This window comes from Chanodichthys erythropterus, chromosome 7, assembly GCF_024489055.1.
Source record: "Chanodichthys erythropterus isolate Z2021 chromosome 7, ASM2448905v1, whole genome shotgun sequence".
Classification (NCBI taxonomy): domain Eukaryota; kingdom Metazoa; phylum Chordata; class Actinopteri; order Cypriniformes; family Xenocyprididae; genus Chanodichthys; species Chanodichthys erythropterus.
This window is the reverse complement of record NC_090227.1, coordinates 21,685,363-21,701,078: the sequence shown is the minus strand read 5'-3', so window position 1 is coordinate 21,701,078 and position 15,716 is coordinate 21,685,363. Positions and strand designations below refer to the sequence as shown.

Here is a 15,716-nt window from a genome sequence, read left to right as displayed (position 1 = left end):
TCAAACCGAAAAGTCAAAATGACCAAGGGACAGCAAAATGCTCATTGGGTCAGCAGGTCATACAAAAACAGCTGGAAAAGAAAACATGTTAACTGCAAAATAATTAAGAATTAAGGTGAAGAATTAAGTGTGAAACCATCAGGAACCCTTTAGTCTTCAGCACCACCATTTTCCAGAACTGCAACCTACCTGGAGTCTCTAGAAGTGCAAGGTGTCAGGATCTCAGAGACTTATGCCTCGTTTCCACTGAGCGGTACGGTTCGGTTCGGTACAGTTCGGTACGGTTCGGAGCGGTACACCTTGATCAGGCTTGCGTTTCCACTGCAAACAGTATCCTTACTTGATAGGCGTGGTGTAGCCAGAAAATAGTGATCGACGTCATTCTCGCGCGAAGAAGAAAACGATATAGTAAACAACAATGGAGGACATACTACAGCTGATCTTGTTCTTGCTTCTCGGCTTGAGGCTGTCTGTCACAAAAAGAAGACGAGTTTTGCATTCGGCGTTTCAGAATACCAAGATTGCAAAGTTCAGACGTCCATGCCGCAGCACCTACCAGCAAGCGGAGGAGAAAACCCGCGTAATTTTAAAACTATTTTACTGTGTCATGAAATGTAGTTTTAAAAGTTTTTCAGGCGAGAATGTAGTTGTTTAAATCTCAAATATGTGGTTAATTTATAAAGATAGCGATCAGGCGATCACCGGGCGCTCGGTGCTCATGTACCCAGCCAAGAGCAGCTGTACCTCGGCTAGTCCTTCTGACATTCGCCGCTGGCTCTGATGTCTCTGTAATGGTTAAAAACAAGATATCATTCATCTTGTGTATAACGGGCAATCTTTGGTCTCATGAATTTATAATTTGTTCCCGGGCAAATCGTTTTGGCCGAGGGGAAAATGAAGTTTTATAACTATATATTTATTTAACTTTACCGTTGTAGTGTGCTGTACGTTTGACTGAATTGTTTGCTTGTCTTTATTTCTTATTGTAGCCTATAGCTTCTCATATTTTATTTATAATGGTTATTATTGATAATTAAAACTGAGGTTTAGCAAAAAGAGAAGGCTGTTTTGTCTTATTTCATGTCATTTCATTATAGGCTACATACAGTGAAGATAATCAGAGTACATGTGCACATATTGCCTGAACCACACATTAATAGGTTTCATAGTTTTTAAATAAAAACGAAAAGAGGCAGGGTTGTGTTTTATATTTTGTTTTGTTATATAGCCTACATGAAGTGAAGATAATTAATGCATGCATTGTCTGAACCACATTTGTGTGTGGCGCCTCTTGTGTTGTCAGCACGCGCAAGTGACGATTCTCTGTCAACCAATCAACGTTCTGCAGAGTGTAGCTCCACCCTTTTGGTACAGTACTGTTGTGCTTGGTACCCCAACGAAAGGGTCCCAAAAAAGTGGTACGGTACAGTTCGGAATTAGGGTACCATTCACAACTTTTGACAATGGAAACGGAAAAAAATGTGTACCGTACCGTACCGCTCAGTGGAAACGAGGCATTAGGTTAGATAAAGAATCCTAAAAAATGACCAGCACTTAATAAGAATCACAAGCTGAAGTGTTATAAAATACATGAAGCCTGGTTTTTTATAGGCCTTATAGACAGACAGCTTGAGAGTGACTCCTGAAGGACCAGCACCACATTCTTTTGTAACACTGTTTGAAGAATTTATCTTCCAAAATCTGGCAGTAAGGTGTGGGAGTTCACTTTTAGTCCATCTCTTATCCTGGAATGTCTGTCTTGCAGAGATGGACTTAAAATGATCTTCCAAAACTTAGGCCTACTGCCAGATTTTGGAAGATGTCTTACGGGTTTGGGACAACATGAGGGTGAGTAATTACTGACAGAAATTTCATTTTTTTTTCACTAACCCTTTAACCATATTTACATATTATTGTAAGAGCTACTCAAAATATAACTACAAGTGGATCTATCTACACCACACAACAAACTTCAGTGGTTGGCTTACCAGTATCCATATAATTAGTCAATGGTGACCATAAGCTGTGTTATTTAGAGGAATAACCATTTCTTTACTGTTGGGGATTCAGAGACGTCAAAAAAGACAAAACATTTTGAAGGACATCCACTCTGAGTTGTCCCCTTGAACCACCAAGTGGATTAATTTGTGCACTTTTTGATTAGGCCTATCCATTCCCAAGATACTTTCTAACACTAACGTTACTGTAGTATGAAGCAGAGCAGGACAGAGTGTTGTGGGAGCTGAATGAGGCCGCTGGAGCCATTGCACAACACACATGATCTACTAGTTGTCTCTCTAGATGGTGCAGGTTGATAGGTCCTTAACTCAATTTGGTAGAGATCACATCGTTATCTACATAGCGCAGCTGATTGGTTGCTGTTACATTAACGCAAATACTGGTAGTGTTTGCTGTTAGCAGTCTGCAGCACACCTCCAGAAACCCTCCACCTGCCCCAGCTTCACCTGTATAGATCTGCTATGGGCAGTTATTTCATGTATGTTATATGTGCAGCAGCAGCATGTCTTACAATGCTCACAGTAATGTCTGTGAATATATTAGCAGTAGCAAGTCTCTGTACTTGCTCTGCAGCAGCAGCAGCAGCATAGCACATTCTCCCTGCGTTCCAATGTCCATACTATCCATCCTAAATAGTATGTGAGATTAAAATAAGTGTGTCCCAAAGCATAGTATGTTGAAAAGAGTATGCCAAAAGTCCCCGGATGGTCTACTATTTCCGGTAGATTTTCGAAGTGTGGATCCGTGCACACTATAAAGGATAATATTGCCCACAACCCATTGCACATTGGACGAGGATTCAGTTCAGAACTACAAACACGAGTAAAAAGTGTTAAAAAACTACAAAACATGGCGGATATACACGATCGACGCTGAGAGATTTGAGTGACTAATAATCAGTTTAACCTGATAGAAAATATATATTTAATGTTACCCGTGTTATTTTTCATCTGCAAATACCAATGTGGACTTTTATAAAGATCCGAATGGCCATTAACTTTTAAATGCATCATTATGCATTAATATGAGGAGAGTTCTCCACATGAAAGACTCGCGACTGCATATCAACCTGCTGTATTTCTCTCCGATACGGTAGGAAATTAACTAAATGAAATGTGGAGGATGTAAGATGATTGACAGGCCAGTTTACAGTGACAGGATGCGACAGAGAGAAAAGACGCGATTGTATGACGTGTTAGTATGTCCCAAAGCTTGTCTACTCTTTTGCTACACACTCAAAAGTAAGTACTTTTTGTTCACAGAGTACATACTTTTAGGGCGTAGTATAAGTAGGCGAATTGGAACGCAGCAATGATGAACAAAGTTCGGGAGGAGCATCTTCAAATGATCTATCCAATCAACACGTCATCTCAACCAGATGTCAACAGTCAGTAATCAACATTATCTACCCAATCAGCATGAGTGCAGGCCTATAAACACAGTCAACTCACCCATGATTCCTTGACAGTTTTCAGCATCCCTCCACCACCCCATCTCCTCACACTCACCTGGGCCAAATACCTAGCTCGGAGCCCTCTCCCCGGACAGCACGGCAAATACGCATACCATTCTGTCTGACTTATTTATAAGTGTGAACTTGTGAACTATTCGGCCAAAATACATTAGCATCGCCATATCCATTACCATGCCGAGGGTTGTCTTGACAGAGTTACAGTTATGTCTGTCTTTAGCATGTGAATCAACATTTTCAGCATGACTATGCACAGACCTGTAGATGCCATGCTCTGATTTTGCACAGAGTTATTTCTTATGTATTGAATTCAATACAGCATATTTACCTGCTTGCTCTGACTTGATTGCTTACTATTAGTCATCATTAGTCGTTAAAAAGTTTGAAACTCTTAATATTCTAAAGTGTAAAGTTTTGTTTTTATAATTGCTTTGAGAGCAAAAATAACATTTGTTAGACTTGTGTTTAGTTTAGTTTATCAAATTTTCTTTTCTTTTTTCCTTCAAATTTATCTCTCCTTATCACTTTGGTTGCTACATTTTGGCATTGCCCCAAAAAAGTGAGTTTGACTGGCCATGACACATTTATTTCCTAGAGGTATATTTATATATTTACCTCCCATTCTTTAAGTCTGCAAAACGTTGACATTGCAGCTATAAATTGGCTTGCAGTATTGCTGCTTACTGTATGATAGTGTTACATCTAGATTACATCTCTGAGTAACAGCAAACACAACCCTGCCGAAAAATGTTAACATTGCTAGTCACCAGCTTACGTTATGTTTTGCATGCTGGGACCAGCATGGGATGCTGGTTGCTGGTCCCCAGCTTTGGAAGTGGTTGTGCTGGTGGACCAGCGTAAGGTATGATTTGCATGCTAGGACCAGCTTAGAATGCTGGAGTGCTGGTGGAAAAGCATATGTTGTCTTTGGGGTGCATGGTGTGATCCCAGCTACACTAAAAAAAAAAAAAAAAGATTTTTTGATGCTGTTCAGTTTATTTAAACAATTTATTTTGATTCAACACCATTGTGTCAGGTTTCTGGTTTAAAAGTGATTCATTCATGTTAAATTGACTTGAAACGATTACTCTTTGACTTAACTTGATGTTTTCAAGTTAATGGAATAACATGTTTCAATCAGGTAAACCCAACCAGGACTCAATCAAACAGGATTTTCACTTCCCATCATGCTTTGCAAAGTGGCTGAACTAGGAGTGTAAATGTTGAAATAAAGTGTTATTTTAAGCAGTTTTTAGGAAGATGAGAAAATGGAAAGACTTTTTAATGTTTACTGTTCTATTATGTTGGTATTTAAAAGTTTCTGTTAATCAATAGTTTTAGGGTTACCATTTTGGTGAATTGTTGCACTTGTGCTTGGGTTGAGGACCTGCTAACAAACTTTCAAATTACTTTAATAAGAAAGTAATTACTGTGGTAGTGTTCTGGGTTGCATTTCCCAAAAGCATTATAAGCCTATGTTGATTGTAAAACCATTGCCACCAATAGACTTATGATCAATTTGGGCATTACAATGTTTTTGGTTAAGGCAATTTAGGATGAATCCAGTATCACATCTAGATTTCTATCACAGAACATCACAAAAGTTATATAAGTCACAAAATTAAACAAGAAGAATTAATTGTAAAAATCAATGTATATGAAAGCTATTTATTTATTGCTTTTTATTTATTTTCCAAAACATTGCAAATTAGTTGGGCTGACATTATAAAAATTAAGCTGTGCCCAACCATAGTAAATAAGTTGAATCAACCTTAATAAATTAAGTTGACCCAACGTAAGTACATTAAATTGGAATAACAGAATTGCATAATGCTGAAATAAAGCAACTTAATCATGTGGAAATCCTTTCCATGATTTTTTTATGTTCGTTCAAAGAGTTATTTTTTTGAGTGTAGACCACAATAAAAAATTGTGTATGTTACATATCATGTTTCTTAATGTGTGTTCTTAGATAAAGACAAAAATAAATTTCCAAAAATTCCAAAGAAAAACGCATATTGCATGTTTATTGGTACACAGCAAAACCCTTTATAGTGTTAAATGAACACTGCTCAGTTTTTATTTTGTCCTAATCTATAGAGAGTAAAACTGCAGTGTGGCAGTTAGTGAAATAAAATATAATCACCTACAAGTGATGATTGATAATTAGTGATGACACCTGTGGTTAACAAGCAGAATCACTGAAGAGAAACAACAAGAACTGAAAAAAGAGAAGAGATGAACAGACAGCACAACGACTACAACTGACTCACAGCCACATAGCCTTAAGCCGAGTTCAGACTGCACGATTTTCAAAGTAGTCGGGTCACTGTTCTTTTCACACTGCATGACTATCTTGGCCAGCATTCAGTCGCTGCTGTGTTCAAACTGCACGATGGATCGGCGACAGAAGGTTTCACACTGCGTGACTTTACAATAGGAAGAATCGCCGACAACTCTGTCTGGCACGCAAACTACGTTTCACAACCAAACACACGCGAGACGTGACAAGGAAAAAACGCGATATCACGCGTTCAAGACCGGAGTTCTCATGTGAGACTGGTCCTGCGTTTCAATCAGCTCCCTAGTTAGTGAATCAGTATAATGAAAGTGAATGTGGCTGATACCCTCATCAGTGCCCTGACTACTGAACTAGGGAGCTGATTGAGACACACGGTGGGATTATTATTAAAAATAGTAGTCCGCAAGAAGCTTGAAATATGAATTGCCTGTGCGCTGATTTGCAGTGAAAACAACATAAATAAAAGAAGAATATGGAGAAGGAAATGTTTGGGGAGACTGTGGATTGTGTGTTCTGGAAAGACAGTTGGAACTAAATAAATAACTTTTCAATGTGCTGCTGTTGCGGATGGTCAAGCAAATGTTTGTGCTTTGTTTCTGTTTGATATAATTGTAATGTTTATGTGAATGAAGCCATGCTTGCTGATGTTGTGGTCTATAACTCCTCCCCGAACTCCCCGCTGCTCTGTATTTGCTCTCTCATTGGCTGTCGGTCATCGCCGATGTAGTTTTCAGTCAAAACACTTTTCACACTGCAGGATTTTGAATCGCCGACAGGTCCAGATATTTAGCATGCCAAATATCTCACGGGCGTCGGCGACTCGTCGGCGATTCTCTCATATCGCGTCTTTGCTCATTCACACTGCGTTGTCACTCGCGTGAACGAGCTCCGATTTGCCTGTGATTTCGGGTATTTGTCGGCGATTTCTCAAAACCTGTCGGCGAGCCAAAATCGGGGCTAAAATCGTGCAGTCTGAACTCGGCTTTAGATTAAATCAACTGCAAATAAGATTATCTCACCAACTCCAAAAACAGCATCAGTATTTCCATTATGAACCCATTTGGCTTTATTTCTTTCGTATGGTACAGATATTAAAGTTGAAGTCTGTTTGAAGTCACCATTCACCATGGTGATTAGTGATCCCTTCATATGGGATCTGGGCCACTGACTTTGGTTAAATTAATTTTCTTTCAGCAATTGTTGAAAATGCATGCTACCATGAATGTCTACAGTATTTCATGCTCCCGACTGCAATGACATATGTGCACTTTTTGGAGTCAGTGACTGACAGATGGATTTTGACACATGTGAGTTCCCAAATAAGCATGAAATTCTTTAAAAACAGCAACTTTCAATTCTGAACTTTCATTATCAAGTTGTTATATTTGAAAGAGCTCTTCTCATAACCCCTGTTATTGAACAAACTGCTTGTGATTGTGCTTTTATCTGGCATTTTTCTGTTTTCATATCTCTAAATGATTTTGTTTTGTAATATACACAAGATCTTTTTAAGTGATTTGTATTCAGATTCTTTGAAACAAGATACAAATCCTTTGGTCCTATAAGTTTTACCAGTTTTAATTTTTTTTCTTTTTTATTTAAAACTTTGGATAACATTGATTAAAGGTGCCCTAGAATTAAAAATTGAATTTATATTGGCATAGTTAAATAACAAAAGTTCAGTACATGGAAATGACATTCAGTGAGTCTCAAACTCCATTGTTTCCTCCTTCTTATATAAATCGCATTTGTTTAAAAGACCTCTGAAGAACAGGCACATCTCAACATAACACCGACTGTTATGTAACAGTCGGGGTGTACGCCCCCAATATTTGCATATGCCAGCCCATGTTCAAAGCATTACACAAGGGCAGCCAGTATTAACGTCTGGATCTGTGCACAGCTGAATCATCAGACTAGGTAAGCAAACAAGAACAATAGCGAAAAATGGCACATGGAGCGATAATAACTGACATGATCCAAGATGACATATTTTTAGTGATATTTAACAGTACATTAGCAATATGCTAATGAAACATTTAGTCTTTCTAAATGTTTCGTTAGCATGTTGCTAATGTACTGTTAAATGTGGTTAAAGTTACCATTGTTTCTTATTGTATTCACGGAGACAAGAGCCGTTGTTATTTTCGTTATTAAACACTTGCAGTCTGTATAATTCAAAAACACAACTTCATTCTTTATAAATCTCTCCAACAGTGTAGCATTAGCCGTTAGCCATGGAGCATAGCCTCAAATTCATTCAGAATCAAAAGTAAACATCCAAATAAATACAATACTCACATAATACGATGCATACATGCAGTATGCATGACGAACACTTTGTAAAGATACATTTTGAAGGTTATATTAGCAGTGTAAACTTTGTTTATGCACTGTTTAATGCAAGCACGAGCTCCGTGGGTGGGGAGCGTGATCATTTAAAGGGGCCGCAACCTGAATCAGCGCATTTCTAATTATGCCCCAAAATAGGCAGTTAAAAAAAAAATCTATGGGGTATTTTGAGCTGAAACTTCACAGACACATTCAGGGGACACCTTAGACTTATATTACATCTTGTAAAAAAAAAATGTTCGATGGCACCTTTAATAATATAATCATAACTAAAACTACTCAAATTTCAGTTCTGCTTTCACCAGAGGGAGCAAAAGAAATTACAAAGTTATAATCATATATTACAATAAATCATGTTTTAATCTTATATTGTTTTATCTTTAAATCATTAATGTGTTAAATATAGAAATATACAAGCAAAAACAATGCTTGCATACACTCAACCCCACAATATCTATAGTCTCTAACCATGCAGGTGAACCAGCTTCACTAGCTCTGTTTTGCTTGAGAACAGCACAACTATTCTGGTCCACCAGCACTGCCAGCACTAACCAGCACTAAATCGGCACTAACCAGCATGAACCAGCCTGGGCCAGCATGGAATTCATGCTAGTTTATGCTGGATTTTGCAGCAGGGAAAAAACTGTCTCATGCTGATGTTACATAGGACTGTTTTTGTCAAGAAAACTCTGGTGAGAGTTTGTAATTAAAAGTCAGTTTGTCAGAGGCTTTCTTGCAGATGGGGCTTTGTTGTTTCAAGTTTGAAGATAACAATGTCTCAGAGCAACTGTGAACTCATCAAAAATTATTGTATAATTGTCTTTAATTCTGTGACTCAGAGGAGGTGCAATTTGGCCTCATGTTGTTTTTTTCTGGCCCTTGTTTTCCTAATGCTCTTTTGGGACTGTGGTCAAAACAAATACATCTTCTTGCCCTGCACTGATGCACAAGGGTTCAGGAAGACTGCTAGACAAGCTGGTAACACCAAACTGTGCCCAATGTCTGTACATGTCCTATTGTGGCTTCTATTTTCTGTGTTGGTGCTTCTACCATGGGCAGTGTATGGGGCTCTAGATGAGACTCTGCAGGAAAAGTGTGTGAACTTGGATGCTCCTCAGAATTTAGAAGGTGATGGTGTCTATCAGGATGGTGATGTGATTATCGGTGCTCTCATTAATGTCCACAACCTGGCTGCAACCCCTGACCTGAGTTTCACCAGAAAAGCTGAATTAGCGCCATGCTTAGAGTAAGTGATATGCCCTTTCTAATTCTCTTTCCTATTACACCTCACACCTGTCAAGTACATGGAGTTTAAGTATTGATGTGTTCTGTAGAATTATATTTTGTATACTAAATTCGCTGGATGTGGATTTTATTTTAATTTGCACAATGTCGAATAGGTTTAAAGTTTTCAGGATTATTAATGAATATTCTGTAACTCAGAAAATTGCCTGTATGTGTACTTCATATATGTTTGTACATGTACAAAAAATACATAAATTATTGAAACATGATGTAGCTACTCATGTAGTTTATTGATATGTTTGCAGAATCATGTTTTATATGTTTTATATTAGTTTTTTTTTTATTTTTTTTTATTTTTTATTATTTCTAAACAGCAGCATAACAATGTCTCAGAGCAACCGCTCGTCCAAAAATACTAAATGTCCCTGTGCCACTCTATTTTACCGTGAACTCAACAAAAATTATTGTGTAATTGTCTTGAATTCTATGACTCAGTGGAGGAGCCTGTATGTGTACTTTTTTTGCAGGATTTGTAGGAATGTATTTTTGAATGTGATACATAGAAAATGTAATCCATATTCTGTATAAACAGAATGCTTGCACAGAATGTTTATTCAGTAATTTACACATATGAATTTATTTTAAGTGAATATCATTTTACAGTATCTTGATCTCCAGGTAATTTAGCTATAGTCAAACCAAAAATTATTCAGACAGTTTTGATATTTTTGATATATTTTTACTAGTGGGTGCAGGACACTATAGTTCATTTATGTAAGTGAGGATAACAAAATAAACTGAGACATATTATACCGAAAAATTCTTCATACAGTGGACTAATAAAATGTATAAAAATTTGGAACCAAAAATTATTCAGAAACTTTGACCTGACCATGTTTTGCTTAAGTGTTATCTGACATAATTAAGATTTTTTTTTTCTGACACACTTTGAGATTTTGTCATATTACAATTTTTTTTAACTATAGTGAATAAACTAATGAATGAAATGTTCAAGGTGTCTGAATACATTTTGGTTTAACTGTATCTGCAGTCACTTTTTTATAACATGTTTTTTTTTTTATCATAAAACATGCTAATGAGGTGAAATATAGGTGAATATAGATTTAGTTTACAGGATTATTGTTCATTATACTAACCCATTATTGTTTTGCCTGCATAATGTTCCTAAATTTCAGTGCTGACGTATTTAAGTAGCTCAAGTGATCACTGTTTAGTTCTTGCTCACCACTGGAAAAAATATTATTTTAATTTTATGAAAAAAAAAAAAAAAAAACTTATTCAATATTGTATATGCTTTGTGGCACCCAAGACAAAAAGATAATAATTTTACTGGAAATTGTTTGTCTCCTGTTAGTTTTCAGGAACGTTCTGTTCGCTGGCTTCAGGCAGTTGTGTTTGCAGTTGAAGAAATTAACCGGAGCCCCACTCTGTTGCCAGGGGTCAGACTGGGTTATCACATAATGGATAGCTGTTCCCGATACCCCCACAGCCTGACGGCAGCTATCTCAATGATCAGTGGAGGAAATGAAACTTGTGGTACCACTAGACCTGCTAAGCTCCTCATTGGAGATTCTTCTTCTACTCAGAGCATTCTTCTATCCAGGACCCTGAAACCCCTGCAGATTGCATTGGTGAGGTTATATTGTGTACCAAAAAAGAAAAAGAAAGTCAAATTGTGATTTAATTGATGTTTGGCCATTTGTAAATATGCAATATGACATTTAAATGAAAGCTTTTGCAAATACTGTATTGTTTTATATGTACTTCCAGATCAGCTACCTGGCTAGCTGCCAATGTCTCAGTAACAGACAAAAGTATCCTAATTTCTTCCGCACTGTCCCCAGTGATGCCTTTCAGGCACGCACCATGGCACAGATGGCCAAACGCTTTGGTTGGACCTGGGTTGGAGCCGTGGTTGCCGATAATGACTATGGGCGAGGGGCTGTGCAGGTGTTTGAAGAGGAAATCAAGGGCACGGGGATCTGCTTGGCCTTTTTTCACACACTCTACAGGGAGCAATTAACAAAGGATGTGGCCCGTGCTGCAACAACAGTCCAAGCCTCTTCTGCCCATGTGATCTTGGTATTTGCTTGGTATACAGATGTTGAGGCCTTTCTCTTGGAATTGATCCGTAGGAATGTGACAGACAGGCTGTTCCTGGCAAGTGAGATCTGGAGCACCAGTGACTATCTTTTAGCCAATCCCCAGCTCTACACCATCTCTAAGGGAACACTGGGTGTGGCATTAAGAAGCGTGCCCATACCTGGTTTTGATGCACATCTCCGGCAGCTACATCCTGCTCATTACCCTAATGATGAATTCTTGAGGGCCTTGTGGGAAAATACATTTGGCTGTAGCCTTACGAAAAGCTCTTCCATGGTTACTCAGAAAGCCCTTCCTCCATGCAGTGGCAGAGAGAGTCTGGAAGGGGTTCACCGTCAATTTACAGATACTTCTCATCTTACAGTCACATATAATGTTTACTTGGCTATATATGCTGCTGCTCATGCACTTCATTCTTTGCTGGCATGCACCCCGCAAAACAATTCTGATCCTAAAATAAAACCAAAGTGCTCCTCTCCAGACAACATCACTCCAGCACAGGTATGCATCTCATGTGAAATTTTTAAATGATTATTTATTTATATAGTGGTCAAAATGACATATTTCAAAATGTAAGAATGCATTTAGATAAACAAATATTCATTCAGCTACCAATCTGTCATTCATTTTAAAGAAAGCTCTTTTCAAACAAGACATTTCACAGTAAGAAGTGTTTGTTTTAACATTTGTTGAGTTATTTATGTTATGTTATTTATTAAAATATTTAATTTACTTTTTTTTAATCAATTGAAAATTATACTTTATATTTTAAAATTATGAATTATACTTCAATGCAATTTTATTTACATATTTTTTTCCCCCAGTTTAAAAAACTAAAATGCATGTTTGAGCTGTTTTAACTAAAAGTAACTTCTAGTAATCTTAAAATATATCAGTTCCTTTGTTTTGTCTCAAGATACACACCAGTAATATATATTTTTTTCTAAGGCACATTTATAAAAGCTACTTAAATGTTCTATTTGAACTAAGGCCTAATCCTGGCTTAACATAAGCCATCTGTGAAACCAGGCCTACATCTCCTACTGTTTCAGCTTAGGATTTTTAATAAATGTTCTGTAACTCATAAAATTGCATATATTTAATCTTAAACTTAATTATGTTCTCAAATGAACCAACTGAATCAAATGAACACAATTTGAATATTTATGTGCAGTATTTTGTTTTTTTAAGTAAGCAAACTGTTCAAGTAAGACATTTTTAAATCTTAATAGACAATACATATGATGTAAATATGAAGAATTTGAAAATTGCAATGACTTTTTTCATCTTAAGTATGGGTTAACTTGTGGTTGTTCCAAATATTTACATTTTCTCTCTTTTCCTGACTTGTTCAGCTTTTACAGCACATTGGACAAGTTAATTTCACCACTCAGTTAGGAGAGGAGTTTTATTTCCAGGATGGCAGCATTCCACCTGTCTATGACCTGGTGAACTGGCAGAGAGCTGCTGATGGTTCACTCCACTATGTTTCCATTGGACGAGTAGAGGGGAACCAGCTCATTATTAATGAGTCAGCCATTACATGGCCTGGAAACACTGAAAAGGTGACAGGGCCTTCTAATAATATATATATATATATATATATATATATATATATATATATATATATATATATATATATATATATATATGTGTGTGTGTGTATGTGTAAATGTGTATGTGGGACGACTTTGAAAATATATATATATATAAAAAAATTTATTTTTTTTTTTTTTCCCACACACACACACCGATCAGGCATAACATTGTGACCACCTTCCTAATATTTTGTTGGTTCCCCTTTTGCTGCCAAAACAGCCCTGACCCGTCGAGGCATGGACTCCACTAGACCCCTGAAGGTGTGCTGTGGTATCTGGCACCAAGATGTTAGCAGCAGATCCTTTAAGTCCTGTAAGTTGCGAGGTGGGACCTCCATGGATCAGACTTGTTTGTTCAGCACATCCCACAGATGCTCGATTGGATTGAGATCTGGGGAATTTGGAGGCCAAGTCAACACCTCAAGCTTGTTGTTGTGCTCCTCAAACCATTCTTGAACCATTTTTGCTTTGTGGCAGGGTGCATTATCCTGCTGAAAGAGGCAACATCCACCAGGGAATACCGTCTCCATGAAAGGGTGTACATGGTCTGCAACAATGCTTAGGTAGGTGGTACGTGTCAAAGAAACATCCACATGGATGACCCAAGGTTTCCCAGCAAAACATTGCCCAAAGCATCACACTCCCTCCGCCGGCTTTCCTTCTCCCCATAGTGCATCAGACCAGGCCACCTTCTTCCATTGTTCCATGGTCCAGTTCTGACGCTCGCATGCCCACTGTTGGCGCTTTCGGTGGTGGACAGGGGTCAGCATGGACACCCTGATTGGTCTGCGGCTATGCATCCCCATACTCAACAAACTGCGATGCACTGTGTATTCTGACACCTTTCTATCAGAACCAGCATTAACTTCTTGAGCAATTTGAGCTACAGTAGCTCGTCTGTTGGGCCAGCCTTTGCTCCCAACGTGCATCAATGAGCCTTGGCCGCCCATGACTCTGTCGCCGGTTGACCACTGTTCCTGCCTTGGACCACTTTTGACAGATACAGACCACTGCAGACTGGGAACACCCCACAAGAGCTGCAGTTTTGGAGATGCTCTGACCCAGTCGTCTAGCCATCACAATTTGGGCCTTGTCAAACTCTTTCAAATCCTTACACTTGCCCATTTTTCCTGCTTGTAATACATCAACTTTGAGGACAAAATGTTCACTTACTGCCTAATACTAACCCAATAACAGGTGCAGTGATAAAGAGATAATCAGTGTTATTCACTTCACCTGCCAGTGGTCATGGTTATGCCTGATTGGTGTATATATAGTGTTTGTATGTATTGGTTATAGGTCTTGCTATATGCAAATTATGCAAATCCTTCTGAAACCAGACATAAAATTGTATGTAATTTGTATTAATAATTATTGTCTATTGCCCTCAAATGTCTTCCTTATGTCATGTTCCCAGATGCCTGTATCCAAGTGCACTTCTGAGTGCCCCCCTGGGACACGTAAAGCCGTTAAGAAGGGCCTTCCAGTATGCTGTTTTGACTGCTTGCCCTGTACAGAGGGGGAAATCAGCAATAGTACAGGTCATTAATATTCTCTACTCTATATTTTACTCTGACACTAATTTATTAAGTCACTAAACACTATAGAGCTTTAATGTTAATCTTTTGATTTTTTTTTTTCTTTTCTTTTTCTCTAGGCTCAATAAAATGTTATCGCTGTCCCCAAGAGTTCTGGTCAAATAGTTTCAGAAATGAATGTGTGCCCCGTGAGATGGAGTTTCTCTCTGTTAGAGAAACAATGGGTATTACGCTGACTGGTGTTGCCATTTCGGGTGCTGTCATTACAGCTACAGTGGCTGTTATTTTCCTGCACCATAGGAACACTCCAATAGTTAAAGCTAACAACTCAGAGCTCAGCTTCCTGCTCCTCCTGTCTCTCAAACTCTGCTTCTTGTGCTCGCTAGTATTTGTAGGCCAGCCATCACTCTGGTCATGTAGGATTCAACAGGCAGTGTTTGGGATCAGTTTTGTCATGTGCATCTCCTGTATTCTGGTCAAGACCATTGTAGTTCTAGTTGCATTCCACTCTGCTAGGCCTGGATCCTCAGCTCTTATCAAATGGTTCGGACCGGGCCAGCAGAGAGGAAGCGTTCTGGTCTTTACCTGCATTCAGGTGATTATCTGTGCCATTTGGCTCTCTGTCAGTCCGCCTTCACCTCGCCGTAACTTTGGAATCCATGGTTCAAAGGTCATCCTTGAGTGCACAGTTGGGTCAGTTGTGGGATTCGCCTGTGTACTGGGCTACATTAGCTTTCTGGCTGCTGTCTGCTTTCTACTGGCCTTCTTTGCCCGCAAACTTCCAGATAATTTTAATGAGGCGAAATTCATTACTTTCAGCATGTTGATCTTTTGTGCTGTGTGGATTGCTTTTGTGCCAGCATATGTGAGCTCACCAGGGAAGTACAGTGTAGCTGTGGAAATTTTTGCCATCTTAGCCTCTAGTTTTGGACTCTTGTTTTGTATATTTGTCCCAAAATGTTACATTATTTTACTCAAGCCAGAAAACAACACTAAAAAATTTCTTATGGGTAAAGCATAATTATACACTTGAAAACCTTTTCTGTTTTGTGATTCTGTTTCCGTAT

General features: G+C 38.3%; 1 protein-coding gene across 1 annotated transcript; it reads left to right on the top strand.

The window, feature by feature from the left end:
* The first annotated feature begins 9,142 nt into the window (after positions 1 to 9,142).
* On the top strand, positions 9,143 to 15,670 carry olfcr1 (olfactory receptor C family, r1). The gene is made up of 6 exons (XM_067389366.1): positions 9,143 to 9,390; positions 10,765 to 11,041; positions 11,181 to 12,014; positions 12,869 to 13,078; positions 14,529 to 14,652; positions 14,769 to 15,670. Exons 1-6 carry the CDS (start codon positions 9,143 to 9,145, stop codon positions 15,668 to 15,670), a joined length of 2,595 nt encoding a protein of 864 aa, XP_067245467.1.
* The last annotated feature ends 46 nt before the right edge of the window (positions 15,671 to 15,716 follow it).

Coding starts and splice junctions, on each gene's coding strand:
- olfcr1 (XM_067389366.1), top strand. CDS start 9,143: ATGTCTGTACATGTCCTATTGTGGCTTCTATTTTCTGTGTTGGTGCTT. Junction 13,079..14,528: donor GGCCTGGAAACACTGAAAAG/GTGACAGGGCCT, acceptor TCATGTTCCCAG/ATGCCTGTATCCAAGTGCAC. Junction 14,653..14,768: donor GGAAATCAGCAATAGTACAG/GTCATTAATATT, acceptor CTTTTTCTCTAG/GCTCAATAAAATGTTATCGC.